Source organism: Sinohyriopsis cumingii, chromosome 18 (genome assembly GCF_028554795.1).
Source record: "Sinohyriopsis cumingii isolate HCF-2022 chromosome 18, ASM2855479v2, whole genome shotgun sequence".
NCBI lineage: Eukaryota > Metazoa > Mollusca > Bivalvia > Unionida > Unionidae > Sinohyriopsis > Sinohyriopsis cumingii.
This window is the reverse complement of record NC_142978.1, coordinates 37,296,394-37,321,999: the sequence shown is the minus strand read 5'-3', so window position 1 is coordinate 37,321,999 and position 25,606 is coordinate 37,296,394. Positions and strand designations below refer to the sequence as shown.

Genomic DNA, 25,606 nt, shown 5'->3' with positions numbered 1-25,606 from the left:
TTTTATTCTGGTGCGAGTGAAAACTTCGTTTCCCTAAAAGAGAATCAGATGTGGTCGTAGTGATACTTTCCGAGTCGGTCATTTTTTTTTTTTTTTTTTTTCGTTTGGGGCGGACTAACATCCTGATAGATGTGCAAAGAACGGATTTCAATAAACTGATTGCTGATGAAAGCGCGCTCGGCGACCATTCAACTAGCAATTAAATACTTGCCTTTTTAATTGTTAATATTATTCCTGCAAGTTTGCAATGGGACAATTAAAAGAAATCATTCAGCTTTATTTCCTGAAGACATCGCTTACGTTGCAGTTTGTGATAATACGTCATCTGATCATTGTGAGGTTAACGAAGCTAATATGACGTAATAACAATCACGGGCTTGACGGGTGTTCAGAATGGCATGTGAGGCTGGCTTGGTCTCCTTAAGCATTAATGTATAGTAATGGAGATGAAAATAAAGTAATGGAGTAAGTTAAAACTTAAATTATACACATAGGAATGTTTTCTTGTAATTTATAATTTATAAAAAGTTAACAAATAAAAATTAGAACAGAAAACAGAAACATTTCCTTGAATGGTATTAACTTCTTTAATATTCGTTTGCTTCCGACGCGAAAGACCGCACGGGAAGACTTCACAATTATCTTTGAACAAAAACTTTGCACCACTGCTCTAACCAACACGTGAAACTGCGGAGGGGGTAAAGAAAGTTGCAAAAGCTACAGAAGCAACGACGGAGATTATCGGACACTTGCCAGAGGTGATTACAGAAATCCAGGAAGACTTCGAAGAGATTGGAGAGAGCAGTGCTATGGTGACAAAAGGCACCCGTGTACTCGACGAATACGTCTGAGCGGCACTTCCACCCGAGTACAAATCAAAGATGAAAACAGAACCTTAAGTCCTTACTGAACCAGCTCGCCATGTGATCTTTCAAAAGTCTGTGTATGCCGCTTTATCCAAACTGGAGGGAATACATGTTGAAACTAGAAATGAAGACATGTAATGCATACATGAAGGTCCTTCAGAGGTTGAGAGAGGTCCGGGTCATTTCGAGTTTGATGCGACTAGGCTCTAGTTATATTGAAATTTGGAAATGAATAGAAATACCAAAATAAGCCCATATAATATACTATATAAAGATTTATTTAAAAGACAGCTAAGTAGACGACAAGAGTATTTGAGAAACTTAAATTTAACTAGTAAACAGAGGCCGCTTAGGGGTTGAGGCCCGGGACATATGGCCCCTCTGGTCCACCTCTGATTGTGCCTGTCTACATGAAACGAGAATGTTTAAAATGGTTATTCAAGGAGTTTACTGGAAAGAAAGATGGCACAGTGATCAGATGAATCACATTTCTCGCGTGATTAAAACATTTACAGCCGGAAACCCTGAAGTCGGCAATGTGTGTGTGTGTGTCTCTCTCTCTGTCTGTGTGTGTGTGTGTGAGAGAGAGAGAGAGAGAGAGAGAGATTTGGATTTTTAACGTAGCTTTAACAATTTTCAGGACCGCTCCGGTGGTCTAGTGGTTAGAGCGTCCGCCTCGGATGCGGGAGCTTGTGGGTTCGATCCTTGGCCGAGTCATACCAAAGACTTACAGAAATGGTACTAACAGTAGCCTCGTTTGGCGCTCAGCATTAAGAGGTTAGTGCTATGACTGGTCGGCCTGGTGTCAGGATAATGTGACTGGGTTGGACATCATGCTACATGTCTGCAGCATTTTGCCCCAGTGCTAGACATCACTATAAACTGCCACACTGCAGACATCGTAGTGATATGACTGAAAATTTTTTAAAGCTACATTAAACGTCCAGATCACACACACACACACACACACACACACACACACACACACACACACTTTTGAGTTTGACGTATGGACGGGGATTTGCGCCATCATTTTATGTGTGTATTTTTCAAGTCTTCCTTGGTGCATTACTGTAAATGGCTTCTTGTAAGTGCTACTTTCATAATGCTGTCTAGGTATATTGTATTCTTCATTGATGCAAATTGTACGTGGCAGTTTGCAAGTGCTACTTTCGTCCTGCATTATTGTAAACGGCTGCTTGCAAGTGCTATATTCAATTATAGTTAGGAATCTTGTATACAAGGATTTAATTATTAACGGTCAAACCCAAAACTGTTATAATACATCCGGAACGACAATCCGCTAATCACCCCATCCCAACATTTATTTGTGATATCAAAATGATATTTACAATTGTTAAATGGGACTCGCAGTTATAAGACGACTCTGTTAAATGCAGAAAATAATACGGTCGTAATCAAACCTCACTGCAAAAATGTATCCAGCTCTGGATCCTGTCGAATCATTTCTTTAACGTACATTTACATTTATTAGGGTAATACAACGACTTGAGAATTATTTATGGCTATTACAGATTCTAGTTATCAGAATATACTACGATTGGCAACAATATAATGATTCTTAAACGACAGCATCCCTGTGTATAATTTATAGAGGGTAATCTCCCTTGTCGCCTTCTAATATATGTACAAGCTACAAAGTATTATCGCCCGTAAAAAGGCGAAGCATCCTGGTGTATACACTCTCTCTCCCTCACCCTCTCTCAAAAGATATATTAACAAGTGAACACACCAGTGCCAACATCTTTAAAATATACACAGGGAAGCATAAATATTGAATGTGCTTGAATATTAATGTGTTAGGTTAATAAAATTAGCAATTTCTGCCGAGAGTAGAGTTGCTGCCTTGACAGATTTGCTGTAAATTTACGGTACGCTTTTGCTCTAAAACATTTTGAATATGCAAAATATCATTTGCCTATGGCCAGTATATGTTGATACTATGATATTATTACCCATACCAGATATCAAGACTAAGGGAGGGAGAGGTGCGGTGGGTGTTGGGAGGTAATAAAAAGCACTCTATGTCATTGCTGATAATGCTTCGCCGCGCAATTGTGGGCAGTTCGCGATACGTCAAAGAAGAAACGTGACGTAATTTATGACGTCATTATCTTACCAAGATGGCGATTATCACTGATGCCTCAAAAGTGTGATGGTATCTTTTTGGTGGTAAAGTATGAAATATAAAGAAATTGTCAGTCTAATATTTTAAACTTTTGGAGTAAATACTTAGTTGTGGATTATGCAGTTATTGGTTCAACTAATTTCAAGATAATTTAAAATAATATGACTCAGATACAAAACAATCTTTTCCTTTTAAAACTTTCCATTCGAGTTCAGAACAGACAGTATATTATGCAGTGAGTCACATGCAGGATACAAATTATCATCTCTGACTCCTTCATTCTCTCTCTCTCTCTCCCTCCCTCCCTCTCTCTCTCTCTCTCTCTCGAACACACACACACACACACACACACACACGTACACTTGCATGGAAAAAATTATTTTCCTGAGCTCTCAGATGATGGATCAGAGAAGTCAAATTTTGTCTTCATATCGGTTATGTATGTATGTATGTATGTATGTATGTATGTATGCATATGTACATAGATATTTCGAAATCCTTATCATGCAATCATGTATACGATGTAGCATCCTTTATGGCGGCATTTCAAATATCTAATAAAGTTCGTCAGGTCTTACAAAATTTCAAGACACTTTATTTGAGAAATCGTAACTCCATACTCTTACTGCCTAAGTCGTCAGCCTTTGAACTGCATCATATATGAAACGAATTCCAGAACTTCCATGGATATGCTTTTTACATAGCAACATTGTTCTCCCATTTTTTCTAGTGATTTTGGTCCAGCATTAACCATTTTCAATTACATGATCAGTTAATAGATAAAATATTATGCGATCGATTTTGGACGAGATCAACTTTATCGCCATTCCTGCTGTTTCGCTCTTCAGGTAGAGTTGCTTTGATTTTTTTTGTTCAATAGCTCAAGTTTGGGTAATATGCCATGTGGGCAAATTAATACGTTAGTCATTAATAATTTATTGGTTATAAATAAATCATCAGTCATGACAATTTGATTCGATTCACAACATGACTATTTTGACAACTATTAATTATTCAACCAGTAGGGCGTGTCATATTTGACATCTGAGGTGCAAATCTGCACATTCATATGTTTTTGTAGTGATGTACCTGAGTCTACAGACTATACCTGTATTTTAGCGGCTTTATGTAACGTAGCGATAAAGCACTCACGGTCTACGTCAAATGGTGGTCTCCGGGTCAATGCCAAATTCTATTACGTGCAAGGGTATTTGAAGCCGACCCTAGGTTGGCAATTCCGTCCAGGTTCTTTGGTCCGACACATCGAACACCGTATCACATTAATATGCAGGTCCGATTATCAATTTTGTCTACGTTGCCAGCTATTGAACTTTCGTATGCTGGATGATACATTTGATTTCGTTTTGTGTTTAAGGACACAACAGCACAAGTGCACAACAACGTGAGTAAAGTGCATTAGTCAAGGATAAACCATGATAGCCGATCCGGGCTGGTCTAAACCAACAATTAGATCTCAGCTTTATTTTCTCACATTACTGGTAGCGGAGACCAACCAGGTCGGACAGTATTCCATACTGAAGTTTCACGCTGTTTCAGCCTCCGATCAGTTCTGACTATCAGTAATGTCAGAAAAAAGCGAAGATCTACTTGTTGGTCTAGTTTTGACATAAAACAACTTTACTTCTTATAATTAAAAAACTATCTTGAATGGTGTATGATGTCTAACGTAACAGATTTCGCACGTACGCGCACACCTTCTTATGCATACGTCTGCGTACAGCATGGGGAAGTATGGAAACAACATAAAGTTAAACATTTCGTGTTTTATTGTACCATCAAAATTAGAACTGGAGAGATAGTGAAAATCGCAATGTTTAATAAACTATAATAATTTGTCGAGATGTACATATCTACCGCTAAAAATATGATAAACGCAAAAATGATAAATAATAAACGTAAAAATCCAGGCCGGCTTGCTAGCTGGCCGGGATTTTTAAATTTAGCAAAAACGAATCGGGTTCATTTCCCTGTAGCGACAGTAAGACTGTGTCTCAGCCCATTACATTAAATGCAGTAGAATGATAATTGAAGTTTTTATTACTGATACGAGTCAAAGCCTTCTACCTCCTCCCCTATGATCTGGACTCCGAATCACACGCGCTTGAGAGACCGCCAAGCAAAGGTACCACGAGGCGCCTCATTCGAAAGGAAAGTCATGTTAGGTACCTATATCAGTAACCAAACAAACTCCTGTTATCATATTACTTCTTTACGAAACTAAGGGACTGTACACAGACATTTACTCGATATTCACCTCGATAACCATCATCGAATACTGCTTGGTAATTGTATTTTGCCGCCGCGAGAAGTTCCGAATACACACATATTCGTGAACGTAGCTGAACGAAATTTTTTTGCCATCGACATCGGTTGCTGTCGATATAGCCACGACAGCAAATCCGATGGGTATACCTATGATAGTTGCTGTGGTTACAAGTTGAGCAACAGCAAGGCCAAAAGTGGTAGCGGCGGTGATTCCGCAAATATCATCTACACACACACACACACACACACACACACACATTTCGGGAGTGAAACGGTTTTATTAGTAGTTTATCTCGAAGCTGTTTCGCTTCAGTTATTTTTTCGTGTCAGTATATTTGAGGATCGTTCACATTTTTTTCCCATTAATAGTGTGATAGCGTAGTGTCAATGCACGACAGGCTGGCCTTGGCCGGATGAAAGATGTTCACGCACGTATAACCAACAACCTTTCTTCACTGTTAGAATTGCCATGATATTGCAGAAAACATATTCCTGATGAATATTTATTTCTCTGACGAATGTATGTGCCTCAGATTGCGCGCTGTCCCGTTAAGCTAAAACTACACCGATTATATCCTTGCTTCATGCCTCCATCCCTTCTCGTTTACGCCTGAGAACCCTTATAAGATTATATTTCAATGTATAGGCGCGTTTGTTAACATTCTTTTCACACAAGGGGCATACAGTATTACCATTTACGTTGGTATGACCGGTCAGCCGATCCATTACCCTACCAGCAAATTCAGCAACTTTACCATCGTGTTCAGAATCCATGACTAATGATAAATCTGATCTTTAGCACAAACGCCAAAAACAGTTAAGTATCCATTTCGATAGATATTGAGTCCTTTGAACTGTATATCATTTCCAACGATGATAATGATACCATATACTTTATTTTGTTTCCACTAGTTTATTTCAGCTTGTTGTTTAAATCAAGAAGACGAGAAAAAGACAACCATGCACAAATAAAATTATCTTGTGCAGCCGACACATTTTCTTTTAAATAATTCTCTTAATTTGCTTAATAGCCTATGACTACTATAACAATGAAATAGTAGGGATATAATTTACGCTTACATAAATTTACATAGAATAACAGATGTCGTTAAGGCTCATCAATTTCTAGGTCAGTTCAAATATGTTCTAGTATCAGAAACAAGCTGAAATAAACTAGTTGAAACATAATAAATTTAAAAGGTTAAATTTCTGTAGAAGCAGCCATTTAAAGTTTCGCAAACAACTGCTTTTCTGTTTTATTTGTTTGCCTTGTCTATGTTTTGTATTTGCCTTTGAAAAAGACTCATCATAGAGTCGAAAGCGCTCGGGCAAGCTAGATAATAGTTTCGCACTGTACGTTGTCAGTTTAGTGCATATATATATATATATATATATATATATATATATATATATATATATATATATATATATATATATATATATATATATATATATATATATATATATAACCAAAACAATTCTCAAATTAATTTGCCTTTAACAGTGTTCACCGAAGATCTCCGCTGTTTCACTTCTTTGTCTCCACTATCTTCATAATCTTGATTGATTATTTCAACACCTTTGCTAGATGTGTCATTGTTTTCAAGGTCGTCAATATATTTACTCGCACTAATGACTCTGTTAATATCAGTGACTTAAAACCTTTCTTGCCCAGTATCATACAACGACGTTTCACTCATTCATTTATAAGACTCACGAAATTTACATCTTTTTTGTTTAAATAGAATCCCTAAGTCGATTAATTTTCAATTTGCTCCGGATTCGCATTGGAAAGATCATACGTTTTGGAGCCATTTTAATATATCCGTATGACACATTTAAGCACAATACCGATCTATTCTCTTCAATGTGTTATAAACCCTCCTTTGTTACCGCATTAAATGCAGTCATAAAACCCTTCACAATACTATGCACATAAATCGGTGAAGTTTTTGACATTATTATATATACTGAGGTGATGGTCTAATACAATAGGAAACAGTTTCCCCTCGAGCTGTGCTTGTCATTCAGTATTTCTTTGAGATTATAAGCACGCTGCTGAATTTAAAATGTTAAGATTAATTTCTTACAGCCAACAGACTTGTTTGGGCAGAGTCGATCGGACAGTTTGAATTTGCAACCGCATACGAGCATCTGGCGTGCCAAATAACAGACTATAACATTCAGAGGTTGCATTAAAATAAATAACGTCTAAAATTAGTTATTTGTGATTTGTGATATGATTTGGATTTTTAACGTAGCTTTTAACAATTTTTCAGTCATATCGCTACGATGTCTGCAATGTTGCAGTTTATAGTGATGTCTAGCACTGAGGCATCATGCCGTAGACATGTAGCATGATGTCCCACCTAGTCACATTATCCTGCCGACCGGTCCTAACACTAACCTCGTAATGCTGGGCGCCAAGCGAGGCAGCTGTTAGTACCATTTTTGTAAATTTTTGGTATGACTCGGCCGGGGATCGAACCCACGACCTCCCGCATCCGAGGCGGGCGCTCTAACCACTAGGCCACCGGAGCGGTGTCTAAAATTATGAATTTATCGTAATTATTATTGAAAACAAGCGTGCATCGTCAGACTATTTATTATTTATATATACAACCTACCTAATCTCGACGTGTCCTCGATCATAAGGAAAACTATTTGTTTCCGAAAGTGTGATTCGAACCTAGATTACCACGGTCAGGAATATGACGCGGTAATCGATTATTCTACAAAGAACTCTTAACAAATAAGTGAGAAAAAAACATACTTAAACTAAACAGCGGAAACTTGCGTGACGCATCCCTGCTATATTAAGTCTATGTAAAAAAAGGAAGAGATTTTGAATTGCCATTCCATAATCTATTGTATACATATCCATACATGGTCACGTGTAATGGTAAATATACATAGCTCCGGAATGATAATTTTGTTGCTCAAGTATTGATTAGCACTTCATTGACAATAATTTTTGTCATTTTATTGGTTGTTAATTTAGCCACCTCTTGTATAAAGACAAGAAAGGCTCGATTCCGCTTTGAAAATGATAGTCACGCCAGAAGATTCCATTTCTTAGTTAAGTCGAGAAATCGCTATTCTTTCCATGATGAGCAAATACACGCATAAATAGGCTATTTTCTTTATGTATTATGTCTTTATAGAAGAGATGGTACTGCTTTACTACCACAGTGGTTGTGTGTGTGTGTGTGTGTGTGTATCGAGGTACCCCACGTGACTGTTCTCTTGTATGCGTAGCCACTTGGTACTTGGCGAGCTCTGGCGCGCAACCTCGTGTGATGTGGGGACAAAATCAAAGGCTGGTGTGGTGGTGAAAGGATTTGTTCTAGATTATTAATAAAAACCTCAAATTGCTATTTTCATACTACTGATGTCATGCTAATGACGGGTTGGTGGTGGTGGTAGCGACTGAGGGATCTGAGGACACTTGCTAATCAGCTCATCAGGTCCTGATCTTTTTCTCTAGTTTCATGTGTAAGCTCCTGCCTGTAAGATGGAGGAACCGCATTCGATTTACAACCCTGACAGATAGTATTTTGTATTCCGTTCTGTTACAGTCTAAGGAAGCTCTTTTTAATCTAAATGATGCTTTATCTATTACAGAAAAAGTCCTGACTTAGATTGCATGACAGGATATGAACATTGGTAAGAAAAATAATGACTTCAAATCTCATCAATTTAGGGGTGTTAGTCTTTCTGCTAATACCCGCCACTCAGAGTTTCCAAAAGAAATCGTTTCACATAAATAATACTTCATCGACGAAATATCCAGCCTATTCCTCTCATAGTATAGTATATCATGAACTATCATCAGATAGAACTGGAGGAGCCGTTTCAAGAAGATCAAAAAAGAGATCCGATGAAGAAAATTATATTAAAAGAGTTTTTGGCCGGAATCAGTTCGAAGAAAACAGAACCCCTCGTCGCAGTGATAACTTGTGGATTTCTGCAGATAAAACAAAGGGAATGGCGAAAGAAGAGGAAATCAAAGATAAGAACATATCTCCTGCGAGATTGCTGTTATCGAATACGATTTCAGAAGGAGCTGTTCCATCACAACGTGCATTTAAGGACAAAGGAGGAAGAAACAAACGATTTGTTCATTCCAGATTCACGAAAGTTGGAGATAGAGATAAATACCCGTCGTACATGTCACCAGGTAGAAAATATCAGAATGCAATCGAAGTATGGAGTGGCACTGCCAGAAAACAGGATGGGGGGTGGGGGTGGGAGAGAGAGAGAATAGCGAATGAAATGTGTGACTGGATGGTAGAGTAGTAAATTGCAAATGCATGATTTCAAGAAAGCAAAAATATCAAAATAAAATATGTATCCTTGTGACGTAAACTGTCTCGGTCAAGCCGCATCCGACACGGACATCACACGGTTTACTCATCGCGGTATCCATGTCACCAATCATTATTTATTGTAAGTCTTGTCATTTGAAGCAGTCTCTGTTTAGTTTAGAGTTACGACGTTAAATATGCTTGAAAAGATGCCTATATTATTGTAAGAAACCTAAGGTGTATGCAGTGGCGTCGCTAGGGGAGTGCGGAGGGGGGGGGGTGCGGACCGCACCGGGTGACACCATCTCAGCGGGGGGACACCAAAATGAAAAATTGCAAATTTTACAGAGCACACACTGCTCGGTCTAGTCGGATTTCATAAGCGGATAACCGATCATAGTTAAATACATGACTAGCAGGCACAGGGTGCCACCATGCAGTCTGCAGAGCGTCTGGTGCTTATTTGAATGAGATTCAGAGCTGGTCGGAGCAAAATCTGGAGTTATTTTAAGAAGAAGAAATCCATGGTGGAAGTCTGGAGGGGTGACAACATGAGTTTATCGCACTGGGTGACACCAACCCTAGCGACGCCGCTGGGTATATGCTATTTGTGTTTACGTCTCAGTCTATAGTTTTGTAAGATTTTGGTGATTATTTTCTTTTTATTATGCGGAGTTTTGTTGAGTATATATTTTTCAGACCGAGTAATTGCCCATTTACTAGGTGCAAACGTCATAATTTACAGCATTCACGGAACTTTAGCGTAGCATCGATCTCATTCAGGATATTCTGAATGTGGTCATTTGAGATTGGAATAATTCTGATATATAAGTATGTGGTCATTTGAGACTGGAATAATTCTGATATATAAGTATGTGGTCATTTGAGACTGGAATAATTCTGATATATAAGTATGTGGTCATTTGAGATTGGAATAATTCTGATATATAAGTATGTGGTCATTTGAGACTGGAATAATTCTGATATATAAGTATGTGGTCATTTGAGACTGGAATAATTCTGATATATAAGTATGTGGTCATTTGAGACTGGAATAATTCTGATATATAAGTATGTGGTCATTTGAGATTGGAATAATTCTGATATATAAGTATGTGGTCATTTGAGACTGGAATAATTCTGATATATAAGTATGTGGTCATTTGAGACTGGAATAATTCTGTGCACTAGGTGTTCGGGTCATGTTTCGCAATAAGTTGCATCAAATACTAATCTGCGAGTGGAAAAACGTAGATAAGTCATACAAATGTGAAGTAATAAAAATTATGCAAATCTGAAACTCGAGTCTTAATGTTTAATCGCTTGTTGATTAAAAAGAATGGGAAAAATGTGATATTTGTGCCCCCTAAAATGTTTTAAAAAATATAATACAAAATGAAATTTAAACAATTTACAGAAAATAATTGTTAAAAATAATGATAGAAATTAATGAAACACCTTAAAGCATACTTATCTCCATAAAACTAGAATATTTTCTGGTGCGTTTATGAATCAGAAATTTAGAGTTTTACTATGTGTCATATTAATTGGTTAAAAATAACGACTTTTACATTGTATGTAGGCAGGGTGGGGGCTGTCGGCTAAAATATACAAAAGACAAGCACATTCTGCATTCTCTCAAAATAATATTAGTCATGATAAAAAAAGGTCTCGATTTGAGGGGGGAAAATTGAAATTGGAACTTGAACATTTAACAGTGTGGATTTTATTTTAGGTTTAATTGTTTTTACAAAGGATTCAACAGCAGAAACAGTTTATCCTGTAGAGATTGTCATCGATAGAATCAAATAAATAAATAAATAAATAAATAAATAAATAAATAAACAAGTAATACATAATTTATTGCAAAAGCAGAGTAAATAAAGTATTTCATCCTTCTAATTTATTACTTGTGCAGATACTAACTTTTTAACACTATGTTTTGCAATTAATCATGAAAGGCTTTTGTATAAATATATAATTAAAAACCGATAATTCAGATATATGCGTTTACTCATGAACAGGAACAAAATGGACTGAAATCGAACAGGACGACTCAAATCATGTCGAAAACAACAACAAACCACCAGGTAACAATTTCTGAAGTTATTAATTGTAATTTTAGTTTCTGCGTTTATGTTTTATATTATGCTTATTACATATTTATCCATGGTAGTATACATCAGAATTACGTCAGTTATGTAATAACTTACTTGACTCAGAATATCCATCAGAATTAAGTCAGTTATGTAATAACTTACTTGACTCAGACTATCCATCAGAATTACGTCAGTTATGTAATAACTTACTTGACTCTTTTCAACAACCTACAAAGAAGAACAAAGCAACAACATAAATTGACGATTCCTTAAAAATTGACGGTTTCTTAAACCTATTATAATGTTCAAAAATCGATCATTAATTATTAAATATAAAAATGTCCAGATGGTCACCATCGCCTCTCTCTATCTTTCTCTGTGGAATATCGTAGCTAGATACTGGCGAAAATCCATGAAAATACGAGCGTTGGGGATTTTCACATATGTCATACGACGACGTCTCTGGACCTATGAATGATGGCAAAGTTTAGTCAGACGGTTCAAATGAGAGAGAGAGAGAGAGAGAGAGAGAGAGAGAGAGATTTATAGTCTTTAGAAATGTTAATTAAAGCAGAATAATGGCTTAGATGAACTGTAAATATATTAAAATATTTTAATTACCTCTTTTTGGTTCGTCATTTCGCTTAGTTTCTATTCCACGCTCCTTTCCATACACCATTACGTGAATACCGATGGGTATACCTATGATAGTTGCTATATACATATGTATATATATATATATATATATATATATATATATATATATATATATATATATATATATATATATATATATATATATATATATATATATATATATATATATATATTACAGAATTTGTCAACAATACGTTGGAGAGACTGCTGAGGGAAATGCTTCTTAAACAGAAGGTTGGTACATTGTGTTTAACAATTATTCTTTTTCTTTCATGTCTAGTATTTGACATTCAAAAATATAATTTCTAATAACCTTTCAAGGTCAATTATATATCAGTCTGGACATGTGTAATCAGACCTGAGGCATAAACAAGAAATAAACCCAATTCAGCCGCACAAATAAAGCTGAGACAAGTAGCTTTTTAATTCTAACATTTCTGGATTAGAGTAAAGATATTACACTAAACTTAAATTAGATTTTTTTGTCAGTACACAATAAGATTATGCAGGTTGAGTTTTTCCTCGGACTTAAGTAGGAAATAAATTAAATTTTATCTTGAACTTTATGCAGCCGGGGCCGTTACTAGACACAGGTTCCATTACCACTACGACGTATACTTGTTATAGATGGTACCACTCATTTGTAAGGATTTGTTACTTTTCTCCTGTCGTGTCTCATTGACTTACTGAAGTTGTAAAGGAGATTTGTAACGTGTCTTCATTATCGCAGTCTCTAACGCCCGAATATCCCAAGGTTTTGCTCTCTCTCTCTCTCTCTCTCTCTCTCTCTCTCTCTCTCACACACACACACACTATCGCACTCGCACACATAGAGTGTGGTTTTGTATTCACATATCTTCTATCGTAAAAGACCTACTGTCAAGGGTATTTCAAATTATTTTTTTAAATTTTACTTTTCTTTCATCGACGTAATCTATATACCGATAAATTCATCCATCAATCCGTAAACTGTTTACCATTTCTTAATTTTTAATCAGTTTAATAAAAATGCGAATGAAACAAGCTACCCGGCGCAATTGGCTTTGTTCCCGTTTCCTTTGTAGGTTTTGGACGTGAGGACCAGAATGGAGCACTATAATACAGTTTGGGATATGAAGTTTAAGTTGGCCATTTTGTTTTTAATCATGGGTTTTATGATTGCCCTGTTCGCTGGACCAAAGATAATGAAAGTAATTATGAAAGGTTTTATATTTACATCTTGTATTCTTGTATTTATTTGCTTCTTCAACATAAGCAACGGTATCATGCGGAATAATAATAATAATAATAATAATAATAATCTTGATTATTATCATCATCTTCGTAGTCTTGTTCACTTATCATTATCAGCATTATTGTCATCATTATTGCAAGTAATATGACTTGCGTGCTGTTGTTCGCAACCATTGTTCATGTATGCCTAATTAAATTGTAAACTCTTCAATAGGAATAGAAAAAAAAAATATTAATTAAAGAAATTTGTATATCAATAAATATGTAACTGTCTTTGATTGCCTTTATTTATTTATTCATTTTCTGTAATAATTTTTAGTTCAGATTTCGAAGAATTGACCCAGACGATGAGAAAGCACGTGGAAACTTGGAGGCGGAAAGATGCAAGTCTTCAACGAAGAACAAGAAAAGAATAGCTTATTTTGAGTAAAGCTATGTTATTTACTTCTTCGAAGAAAAGAAAAACACATTTTCCACTTTCTTATTTTATAATACCTCCATTTTGAGATGTTGCAAGTTGTAATAAATAAATACATGTTGGTCATGAAAACTTGGTCAGGCACATAAACATCATTGTTACTTTTAATTCGGGGTTTATTCAACACTCTCTACTCTTGTTTTGATAGAATGATTTTCTTTCCAGAGAGAGAGAGAGAGAGAGAGAGAGAGAGAGAGAGAGAGAGAGAGAGATATGATATTTGCTATTGAGAAATTGTACCTTATCATAGCATATTCATATTTCGGTTCAAGAAGTATACATTCTGTCAGATACTCTGTTCGCCCATCTGAGATATTACATTTATATTCATTCAATCAATATAAAACGTATATTATCTTAGTTTGGGGTTTCAATGTTTATTAGTCGCCCATCCAAGGTCGGTATTTTGTTTGGTTTCCCTGATCAAAACCATGTAAACAGATGAGCCGTGCAGAGCTCAAGATGTAAATTATGCAAACTTGTCCTAGAATCAACATTTAAAAAATAATCATTTTAAACTTGTTTTTTCTTTGCATTTTCTTTTTAGCACATTTCTCGAGAAGTTAAGAGCTCACTATCGAAGAAAGTCTGAAAGCAATTCTAAACTTGGCGACAGGGCATCACAAAAGTCATTAAACGTCGAACTGAACACGATCGAGTGTGAAAGAAAGGTATGTAAATAGCCAAACCTGCAAATTGCGAACACCATTTCCGAGCACTTAAGAATGTAACATGTTTCTGAAGAGTCCTAATCCCTTTTTTTCAGTATGATGTGTCATACATATCTGCTGTTTACTGAGTATTCCAAAATATTGGGCTTGAGGCTATATGGTACATTAGGTCAGAACTTACAATGGTATTCTACGTTTCATGAGCGCAGCCCAATAATTTTTTTTTGGTAATACTCAGTCAATAACCCTTTAATTATATACGTAAAAACTAGCATATTAACCATTCTGTTACGTGTTTGAAATAACACAATTGAAACAGAAAATTATTGCAACTTTTTGTTGAACTATTTACATTTCGTTCATGTAATTAATGAAATATGGAAGCACGCGTGTGCACTGCTTGATCCTCGTTTAACAGAGAAAGAAACGAAACGAATTTTGTCAATGAGAATGGAATGTCATGTAGCCAATGAAATACAAGTAAATATTGAAATTAGGAAAAAAAATGACGCAATATATCAACGAATATTGAAGACACCAACTTTGGAGACAGGTAAATTTGAAAGTGTAGCGTGCTTCATGATTGTTGCCAGGGTATTGAGGTCCATCCGTCTTGGATAATATATCAAAAGAAGAACATCAACTGATGTTGGAGTCGTTTGTATTTCATTCAATTCATTGCGTGGTAAAATAATGCCATACGAAACTGACGAAAGGGCGCTTTTTACGCGGAAGAGAAGTTGCTTTTTGATACATAACAACACGAAGATTTTTATGGCAAAAACTGGTTTCTAAACAATTTATTTTGAAAATGTGGAGGTACACTTGCTTTAATTAGGAGAAACAAAATTCAGATAATTTGTAAAATAAAACAGAATTATCTTGGCTTGGTGTTACTTATGCTTTAGCGTAGTGGGAAAATGAATCATCTACAGTTCATGAATAGTTTAATTAAATTATTTTAAATTCAGTTGGTATGTACACTTTTAAATTATGCACGAGGCGGAGAACAAACGGTGTTATACCCATTGAATATATTTTTGATGCACAAGGATCTCTTATGTTTTAATGTTATATAATCCCCCCCCCCATAGGTTTATATAGTACTTTGCTCTCATCTTCATCATAGCAGCGAAGTGGCAAAAATAAAATTAAAAGTTCGTTGACAGTGGATATAATTTTCATGTAGTTTTCGATAGAACTTCACTCCTTTATGTAAGAAAAGAATAAGTTTACTTATAAAGACCTGATAAGAACCAAGATACAAATGCCAACCAAGATACAAATGCCAACTGGTAAGCACGAAATTGGTATAGGCAGTTAGTGAGAGGAATGAGTGCAGATGAATGGACCAACGCCATTGTTATGGCTAATCTTCATACAAAATATACAAAACTGATTAGTTTCAAACTTAGATTTTCTTTATAGAAATATTAGCACAAACCAGTTTTTGGAAAAGATTAATTTAAGCGATAACGATACATGCAACGTTTGTAAGAATGGGTAGCACGACTTGGACACTTACTCCATCGTTAGGTTGCTGAATGCACTGGTCAACAGTGAAATCATTACTGACTTGAAAAGGCCCTAATCTGTAGTATTTTGGTGTGCCGAACACGAATATAACCGTGAAAAATTTGTATTGGCTCTCGTTTTGAAGATATTCATATACCTCATTTTCTATGTTTCACTGTGTAAATTTCTCCAGTAGGACTGCAGCAACATTCGGAATAATGATGTAACACTGCATAATACCATCATGCTCACATCATCCACAGTTGATTGCATCATTTTCTGATGCAATGCAATACTAATGCCATGCGGCTGCTGAAGTAAGTTGACGTCAGCAGTGTACTATACATGTGTAGGCCTATTATACTAATGCCAGGTGGCTGCTGAAGCTGACGTAAGCAGTGTACTATATAAAGCCCAATCAGATAGGTTCAGCATTTAAAATATTTTAGACGTTGTGCGAGTCAGTTCAAGCTACTGTTACATAAAACTTATTATTTTATCCATTTACGTACAATAAAGAACAGTAATGCCTCGAAAGTGTGTTAATACCGCGGACAATTTTTGCTATATTTGTGGGGAAGTGACATTTGCCAACCAGAAGAAAAGTATCAATTCTCAAGTGAAGAAGGCATATCATCTTTACTTCGGATGCAAGGTTGGTGACCAAGACAAGCCTTGGGCTCCGCATATATGCTGTGCTACATGTACAACACAGCTTTCACAGTGGTTGAATTGCAAAAGGTCATCAATGCCGTTTGCAGTCCCAATGGTGTGGAGAGAGCCAAGCAACCACCTAAATGACTGTTACTTCTGCTTGGTTCCTCCTCTTTCCGGCGGAATAACGAAGCGAAAGAAGTCGAGAATAGTCTACCCAAACATTCCGTCTGCATTGAGACCAGTTCCACATGGTGAGGGACTTCCTATTCCAGAATCTCCAGCAGAATATTCTCTTGATTCATCTGACGAAGACAAAGGTGAGTCGACCTGTTCTTCTCCTGGTCCATCAGCATGCAGTGATCCAGATTTTCACTGTGGTGCATCATCAACCCCACACAGAATAACACAGGAAGAACTAAATGACCTGATTCGTGATTTGGACTTATCAAAGAACAAGGCAGAATTGCTAGGATCAAGACTCCAACAATGGAATCTTCTAGAAGAAGATGTCACAATTACTGCATATCAAAAGCGCCACCAGCAATTGGAGCCTTTCTTCAGAAAGGAAAGTAATCTGATATTCTGTTCCGATATTGAGGGCCTCATGAATGCTTTAAAAATCACTCATGACCCACAAGAATGGAGACTATTTGTGGACTCTTCGAAACTGAGTCTCAAGGCTGTGCTTTTGCACAATGGAAACATTCTTCCATCTATTCCAGTAGCGTATGCTGTCAACATGAAAGAGACATACGATAACTTAAGGCAGCTACTGAATTCCATTGAGTATAACAAGTACAGCTGGCACCTCTGTGGTGATTTGAAGGTAGTTGCCCTTTTAATGGGACTGCAGCAAGGATATACAAAATACATGTGTTTCTTATGCGAGTGGGATAGCCGAGCAAGGGAAATGCACTACATGAGGAAGGAATGGACTCACAGGCAGAATGTAGCCATTGGAGAGAAGAATATCCAACACCCAGCTCTGGTTGAGGCTCAGAAAATCTTGCTACCACCCCTTCACATCAAACTAGGTTTGATGAAGAACTTCGTGAAAGCCATTGACCGGACTTTGCCAGCATTCCGATACCTGCATGAAAAATTCCCTCGACTCAGCGAAGCAAAGATTAAAGAGGGAGTTTTTGTGGGTCCTCAGATTCGAGAGCTTTTCAAAGATGACTGGTTCAACAACTTGCCGGAAGGTGACGCGAAACAAGCATGGAATGCTTTTTGCCTAGTTTCTACAAACTTCCTCGGAAATGTTAGGGCAGAAAACTATAAGGAACTAGTAGAAGACATGTTGATGAAGTATAAGAAACTTGGCTGCAATATGTCTCTAAAGATTCACTTCCTTCATTCCCATTTGGATTTCTTTCCTAGCAACTGTGGTATTGTTAGTGATGAACACGGTGAACGTTTTCATCAAGATATCGCAACAATGGAACAAAGATACCAGGGAAAATGGTCCACTACAATGCTGGCTGACTACTGCTGGACACTCCTCAGAGATGCTCCCGAACAGCTGTACAAGAGACAGGCGAAGAAATCTAAGATGTAGTCAATGACTTGATTTTTTATAGGTAGGCTATTACAGTTGACCTTTTACTATTGGAATGCATTTCGTTATGTAAACATTAATTTCTTGCAGATTACAAAAAAACTAGAGCCAATTTTGCAATTTGACTGTCATATTCGTGTTCAGCACATAAAAATTGATAAGAATTGACTAATTTTATTTCAGTAACATGACTTTTGTAAAAATTTGTTGTCCAGATGTGTTTGGGAAATTATAAGTGGAATTACAACCAAACATTAGAATTACACGAAAAGATGCCTTTATAGGAAATGAAGTTCTTGATATTATTAAATTCATAATTTGGCTTACAAAATGTGTAACATGCATATCACGTTGTGCATTAGAAATTCAAAATGACGCCTAATACAATAATTGTGTTTTATTGTATAAAACGCTGGAAAAATAGGTAGCCAAAATGAATAACAGAATTGGGGAATCTAAGAAAAACGTGGACCCAATAGTCAACTTTTAGTACATGATTCTTTAAAATTGTTTATACATATTCATAATTTTCATTGGGTGTAGGGTTCTGGGCAAAATAAAATAATATTAGTTTACCCCCCCCCCCACAATATAAAATTACATACCAACAAGCAGACAATTTAAACACCTTGTGGATTGTATGCCACCGTGTATTTGTGTTCAGCATTTGTAAATGAATTTTTGTGTGTGTGTGTCTAAATAAGGGTATATATATATATATATATATATATATATATATATATATATATATATATATATATATATATATATATATATATATATATATATATATATATATATATATATAAAGATCATGATGCAAAACAATTTAATGTAATGCCCCATAAACCAGGTCAGGCGATGAAGAACTAAATCCTGATAACTTCTGTTCAGTATAAAAACAAAAGAATGAAATAATCAATATATATTTGTATCTGTATTTGTTATTAACAAGTTTCATTGGAATAAAAAATACATTTAAATGTGATGAATTCCTGAGCTGACAAATTATATTACATTGATAACGGATATATTTCATCGTGTAGTCCATATGTTACAACCATATTCTCTCTAAATGAGTAACATTAAGAAGCAAACCGAACAAATCTGTAAAACTGAAAATGATTTGTTTTACTTGTAAATAAAAAATTTAAGAAGAACTTAGAGTATTATGAAGTAAATCCATAATAGTCGTAAATGTTGTATAGCAAGTCCAAAAGAATAGTGCTCCAAATGCAATCCAAGTCTTAAAGTCCTGCATTGCCAACAGTCTTGATGTATCACAATGGCATTGTCTAGAATTACTTTGAATGAATTGACAATAATCCCCAAAATAATATCTTAGTCCAAAGTCAATGAGCATTTTCAATTCAATGAATAATCCAACAAATGTTTTCTCTCAAATTAAAGCTAAACAAAACATTAAATGCATCTGCAGACTGATATAAAAAGCCCCATAAGAATACTAAGAAAAACGAGTTAGGAATGAATCAAATCTCTTTCTTAATATACTTCTCCACGACTCTATTATGATTCTATGTCGCAATACATCTTTCATGACTTATGTTGTAGCACAACCCACCTGACTCATGTGTAACACAACTCACCCGAGTTATCCATCCAATGGGAAATTAACCCAAACTGTAAAACAGGTTCAGTATATAAAACACAAAACAAAGACACAATATAGATATACATAGCACAAACAATAGGTATTTTAACGATTAAAATAAGGTGGAATACATCAGGTTGTTGTTGTAGGGTTTAATGCCATTTTCTGCACACGATAGGCTATACATGGCGGCCATGATTAATGGTGGAGGAAGAACCCGGGAAAACCCCAGAAAGAACCACCGACCCACGAGAAGCTGCTGGCAAGCTTTCTCACATACCCACATTGGCTGAATCCGAGATTCGAACCCATGCAGACAAAGATGAGATGGCAGTGATCCGTAATGGAGAGCGTTTTAGACCACTCTGCCACTCGGGGCCCTGGAATACATCAGGTACTGAACAAAAAATAGTATCTGCAGTTAAAAGTTCTAGTACACATGCTAATGGCCCCATAACTGCTTTCTGTGAACTTGTTAGAATTACATACTTTATTTTTTTTTTACAGCCCATGCTGACAGAGGTTAGGCATATTCAGCCGCCCCCAAAGAGTCATTCCAGTTCACTGCTGACAAAATTCTATTCCAGAAGTGCAGAAACTCCATTGTCCAGGGAAAGTTCCAGTTCACACACATATTTGACAGCAAAAGAAGTTCAGTCAGTGGGCCAGTCAGGTGTTGTCCCTAGTGGAAGCAGGGGCAAATTTGTATCCTCATCACATATTTCTGTAGTTGCTTCAGAAAATGTTTCGAGTTCTGCCTCCAGTAGAAGCAGGGAAAAAGTTACATCTACAACAATATCAGCTAGCCCGCAAAAAGACTTGTCAACTTCTAGCTTAAGGGGAAGTGGAAGTTCTTTGTTTTCAGTGGTCCCCGTAATGAAACAGATTAATATCATCCCTAGTGAAAGCAAGTATCCAGTCCCAAGTGAGATCAAGTATCAGACCCCTAGCGGAATCAAGGGTCCAACCCTCAGTGAAAATCAGACTTCATCCCCAGGCAGGAGTAACGGTCTTGTTGTATCTTCCATAAACAAGGCAGACGATCCCTTAAAGGGCCAAGTAATGACAGAGTCTAATTCCCAAATGGCTCATGAAAGCGGATCAGAGGAGACATTGTATGAACAACCTACCAAGTTCACTCTTGGAAAGTTTTATGGCAGTAGTGGAAAAAGGGTGTATTTCCATATAAAGGTGAGAAGTGATGGACAAGATGTTTAAATGTTTACTGTTTTCTATTCAGAATAACTGTTGAACAGGAAGTTTCCCGTAGGCAAGTTATCCACGTTGTCATGTAAAATGTTTCCACACAATGTTACTATTGCACTCCATAAATGGTACATATCATGTATCAGTGCAATGTTTTACTTGGCTATGATTTTATTTAGGCACTATATTGATTATTGTAAGAAGAAGGAAAATAAGATCATTACAACTTGATCAAAAAAGAACATTTCTAGTATATGGTATATGGTACTTGTTCGACCTAAAAATAACCGCCACTTATTCTATGGGTATTTTAAGTCAACCTTAAAAATAAATACTTTGATAAAATAAAAAATAAAAATTATTTGGAACGTCAAGCAAATTGTACGGTGAACAAGGAATTATGAAACATAAAACCACATAAAGCACACTACTGTATTAACTGCTAAAATAAAAATTATTATAATGCCTCAATACATTATCTGGAGTTCAATATTGCAACAAATATCCATTGAACCACTTGGGGTTCTGTAATTGTTGGGGCTTATAAAATGTAAAATGACCTTGTCATTTGGTCTCAGTTTCCAAATTAAAAAAAAAGAGTGTTTAAAAAAACACAATACAAAATGGAATTAGCTGGATGAAAACACATTATATGGATAAGAATTACTTTCAGTAAACTGCGATTTGATGAGTATACCGAAGTGACAACTTTACTAATAGTACATTCAACATTTGACACGAAGTAATAACCCAATCGAAATCATCCAATATATACAGTGTACTTATAAACATATGACAATTTTATTTTCAGTAACCTTGAACTTTAGTCTTCCTACCCCAAATTAATGGAAAGCATTCCCTAGCCACAGGAAGCCTACTTATGTAGCTTGAGGACAAAGGCAGGATAAAAATCAGTTACGGTGTTGGGTAGAAGCCATAATAGCATTAAACTTTAGAAACCTATCTCTTAACATCGATTACCAATCCAAAGGAATTATATGATATTAATAAAGTTTTGTTGGTTTTCTTTGTGTTCATTTGAACGCATTAGTAATTACATCATGCCATGGAAGTGGGACCTAAAAGATTTTCCCACTGATACACCAAGGTGGCTGACTTGCTATCAGCAAAGGTTTTAACTTTAACCATTTATTCGATCCTAAATGCATGCACATCAAACTCCTGTTTCGGTTCTGCCTCCAGGCTGGTGCCGCTTACTCTCCTCTATCTGCGTACAGAGTATTTGTAAGTTTAAAATTGCCAAAAACGCCATCTTGAACTCCACCATGAATGTCTACTAATTATACAGAGACTGCTGTTTGTGGCCATGAGAATATTTGAATAAACACATACTCATTGATTTAATAATCATAAAAAAATTATTTTGCCAGTTACTATCGATATAGCCTCAACATGAAATTCAATTGGCGTGCTGATAATAGTTGCCATCCCAATTCCTGCCACACCTAGACAAATGATGGTTGCTGCAACAAGTCCATGACCACACACACAAGAAATCTAGTTGGTATGCCGATAATAGTTGCCATCCTGATTGCCGCCACATCTAGGCCAATGGTGGTTGCAGAGAGTCCATAACTACACACACACAGACACACACAACACACACACACACACACACACACACACACATTATAGGAACTGCATCTGACAAGTGTTCAATGGATGTGGCTGTCATGACAATCGGATCCGGTTTCTCTTCTGTTTCCATCATCTTAGCAGTGGATTCTGCTTCTTTCATCATATCCTTCATGATTTCATGTGTGGGTTTGATCAGCGGTGCAAACATAGATTCAAGTCTGCTGTGTAGTACTCTTGTGCAGATTGTCTTGATGCAAACATATCTTTAATGCATTCATGGACATCCAAGTAAACTTGAGATAGTCCCAATCAATGTTAAGCAGCCTTGCAACACTGTTCAGCATGCTCTATTTTCTGGCATTGAATACATTTATTGTAGTCATTTATTGCTTGATCAAGTTGGTATTGAAACCCACACAATACTAGTGCTGTCCTCCACTCAAGACGATTGTGAGGAACTATATCATTTCTCAGGTGACCTCCATGAACATATTACTAAACTCATCCCAAGAAACTTAAAATTATTTCCTTCAATATCAAAAATGTATTTTAAACAAAATCCAATGTTTTGACCTAAAGCATGTGATGAGTAAAGTATGGATTTTTTCAATGTCAAATATTAATCTTGCAAATATTAATGTCTACATACAAGAAGACCACAGTGAATGTAAACAAGCTGCTGCATAAACAAGATAGATTTGATGCTTCATTTTTAATAAAAAAAATCTAAAAAATTCTTATCTTAATTTGCAATAAGGTACATGTTGTTCATCAATAATATTTAGTAATCACTTCTTTTCTTCATTATGACATGCACTGTTTCAGGACTGACCTAACAAGAATGACAAATAAGACTTTTCTAATTGCAAAAAATATCAAAATTATTCCTTTTTGCAGCAATTTTTTTAATTATAAAATTTATATAATACAAAGTTAAATAGTTGGTATATAAATGAGGGCACGCTACACCTTTAGAAAAAGACTGCAGTCATGATCATTCCAAAATTCATCAAAAGCTACGTAGTTTTGAGTTTAAATGAGTGTGTAATCATGGTCTCAGTTTAGGGGAAGTTATGAAAATTATTACTCTTGATACTAGGAAATTTTTCTGATATTTAAAAAAAAAAAATGCTGGTTAATTCAGAACTTTGAAAACAAATCAAATCATGATATCATAAATACATACATACATACATACATACATACAATACATACATACATACATACATATATATATATATATATATATATATATATATATATATATATATATATATATATATATATATATATATACATAATGAATAAATGGCCAAATGGCACCTCATGGATTTTATACAGTTGGCTTCACTGTTGGGCTTATTGCATTTCTGTTACTCCCAATTTTATTCATTTCTATTTTCTTTGCTTTCAGAGTGAAAAAAAGAAGAAGAGCAAGGACACAAAATGAGGCCTTAACTTTTCTCCTTTTTAGAAATCAGCAGAACAAATCTAGGTTCATCTGCTTTAAATGTATGGTCCTATATCACGAATCAGTTGTACATGCTTGTATATCTGAAATTATGACACAAATATGAACAATATCATTTGTGAAAAGCAAGTTCTCTTGCTTTAATTAGTTTTGTTACAAAATAGAAAAAGTCTTATTTTATGAACACAAAGCACTTTTACACCAGAAGCATTCCGGTCAGGTATTTGCTACCATCTAATTATAAAAGAATACTGTACCTCATAAAGAAAACTCTACATCGTAAATTTCAACAAATATTAAAATATTGTAAATACAGTCATGAAGAATTATTATAAAATGTGTATTGCTGATGTCAGCAAATGGCATGTTTTATGTTACAAAAATGTCCTATCAGCATAAATGAATACATATATTATAATACACATTTGTTTATAAAGAACAAAATAAACAGCAACTAATGTGAGAATACATTTTTTTGTTTTCTTTTAAAAATAACTGCCTTCTGTTGGTATCATGCAAACACAGTAATTGAGTCAAACTGCATACAACACAGATCCAGATTTGCCATTACATAATGTGCTCACAAATCAGGGTCTATGCTGTTTCTTCTACTGATTACTCCTAAGAAACTGCATATCATGTCTATTTCCCTTCAGATACATGGACCGCTCTGGTGGCCTAAGTGGTTAAAGCATCCACTTCGGATGTGGGAGGTCGCGGATTCGAACCCTGACTGACTCATACCAAAGACTTATAAAAATGATACTAATAGCTGCCTTGCTATGCACTTAGCATTAAGAGGTTAGTGTTAGGACTGGTCGGCCTGGTGTCAGGATAATGTGACTGGGTGGGACATCATGCTACATGTCTGCGGCATGATGCCCCAGTGCTAGACATCTATATAAACTGTCACACTGTAGACATCATAGCAATATGACTGAAAAATGGTTAAAGCTACATTAAAAATCCAAAGCACTCACACAAACACACACAGATTCATGGTATGGGCGGATTATCTATAGTGGAGTGATTGCTCATTTTGTCATCCAAGTTTTATGCTCATACACAACAATGGGTGTTCCATAATGCTCTTCTTTCACATGCACACATGTACACACACATATCCATATGGAAGAAAAGCATTAAAGAGCCCCATGTGATCATCTGGATTTCAAGACAGCATTATGTGTCTCATAAAACTTGATTTCTTGCAGGAGTTTAACTGCTAGCTTTTATATCATT

General features: G+C 35.8%; 1 protein-coding gene across 1 annotated transcript; it reads left to right on the top strand.

The window, feature by feature from the left end:
• Positions 1 to 8,931: 8,931 nt before the first annotated feature.
• On the top strand, positions 8,932 to 22,578 carry LOC149776415 (uncharacterized). Its single transcript, XM_089942380.1, has 7 exons — positions 8,932 to 9,481; positions 11,633 to 11,698; positions 12,543 to 12,598; positions 13,429 to 13,554; positions 13,917 to 14,023; positions 14,623 to 14,746; positions 20,596 to 22,578. The coding sequence occupies exons 1-7, from the start codon at positions 8,980 to 8,982 to the stop codon at positions 21,304 to 21,306; spliced, it is 1,692 nt and encodes a 563-aa protein (XP_089798506.1). The 5' UTR covers positions 8,932 to 8,979; the 3' UTR covers positions 21,307 to 22,578.
• The last annotated feature ends 3,028 nt before the right edge of the window (positions 22,579 to 25,606 follow it).

Excerpts from the sequence above, each read along its gene's own strand:
- LOC149776415 (XM_089942380.1), top strand. The coding sequence starts at position 8,980 with ATGACTTCAAATCTCATCAATTTAGGGGTGTTAGTCTTTCTGCTAATA. Across the intron at positions 9,482-11,632 it reads CCCGTCGTACATGTCACCAG|GAACAAAATGGACTGAAATC; the intron begins GTAGAAAATATC and ends ACTCATGAACAG. Across the intron at positions 11,699-12,542 it reads AAACAACAACAAACCACCAG|AATTTGTCAACAATACGTTG; the intron begins GTAACAATTTCT and ends TATATATTACAG.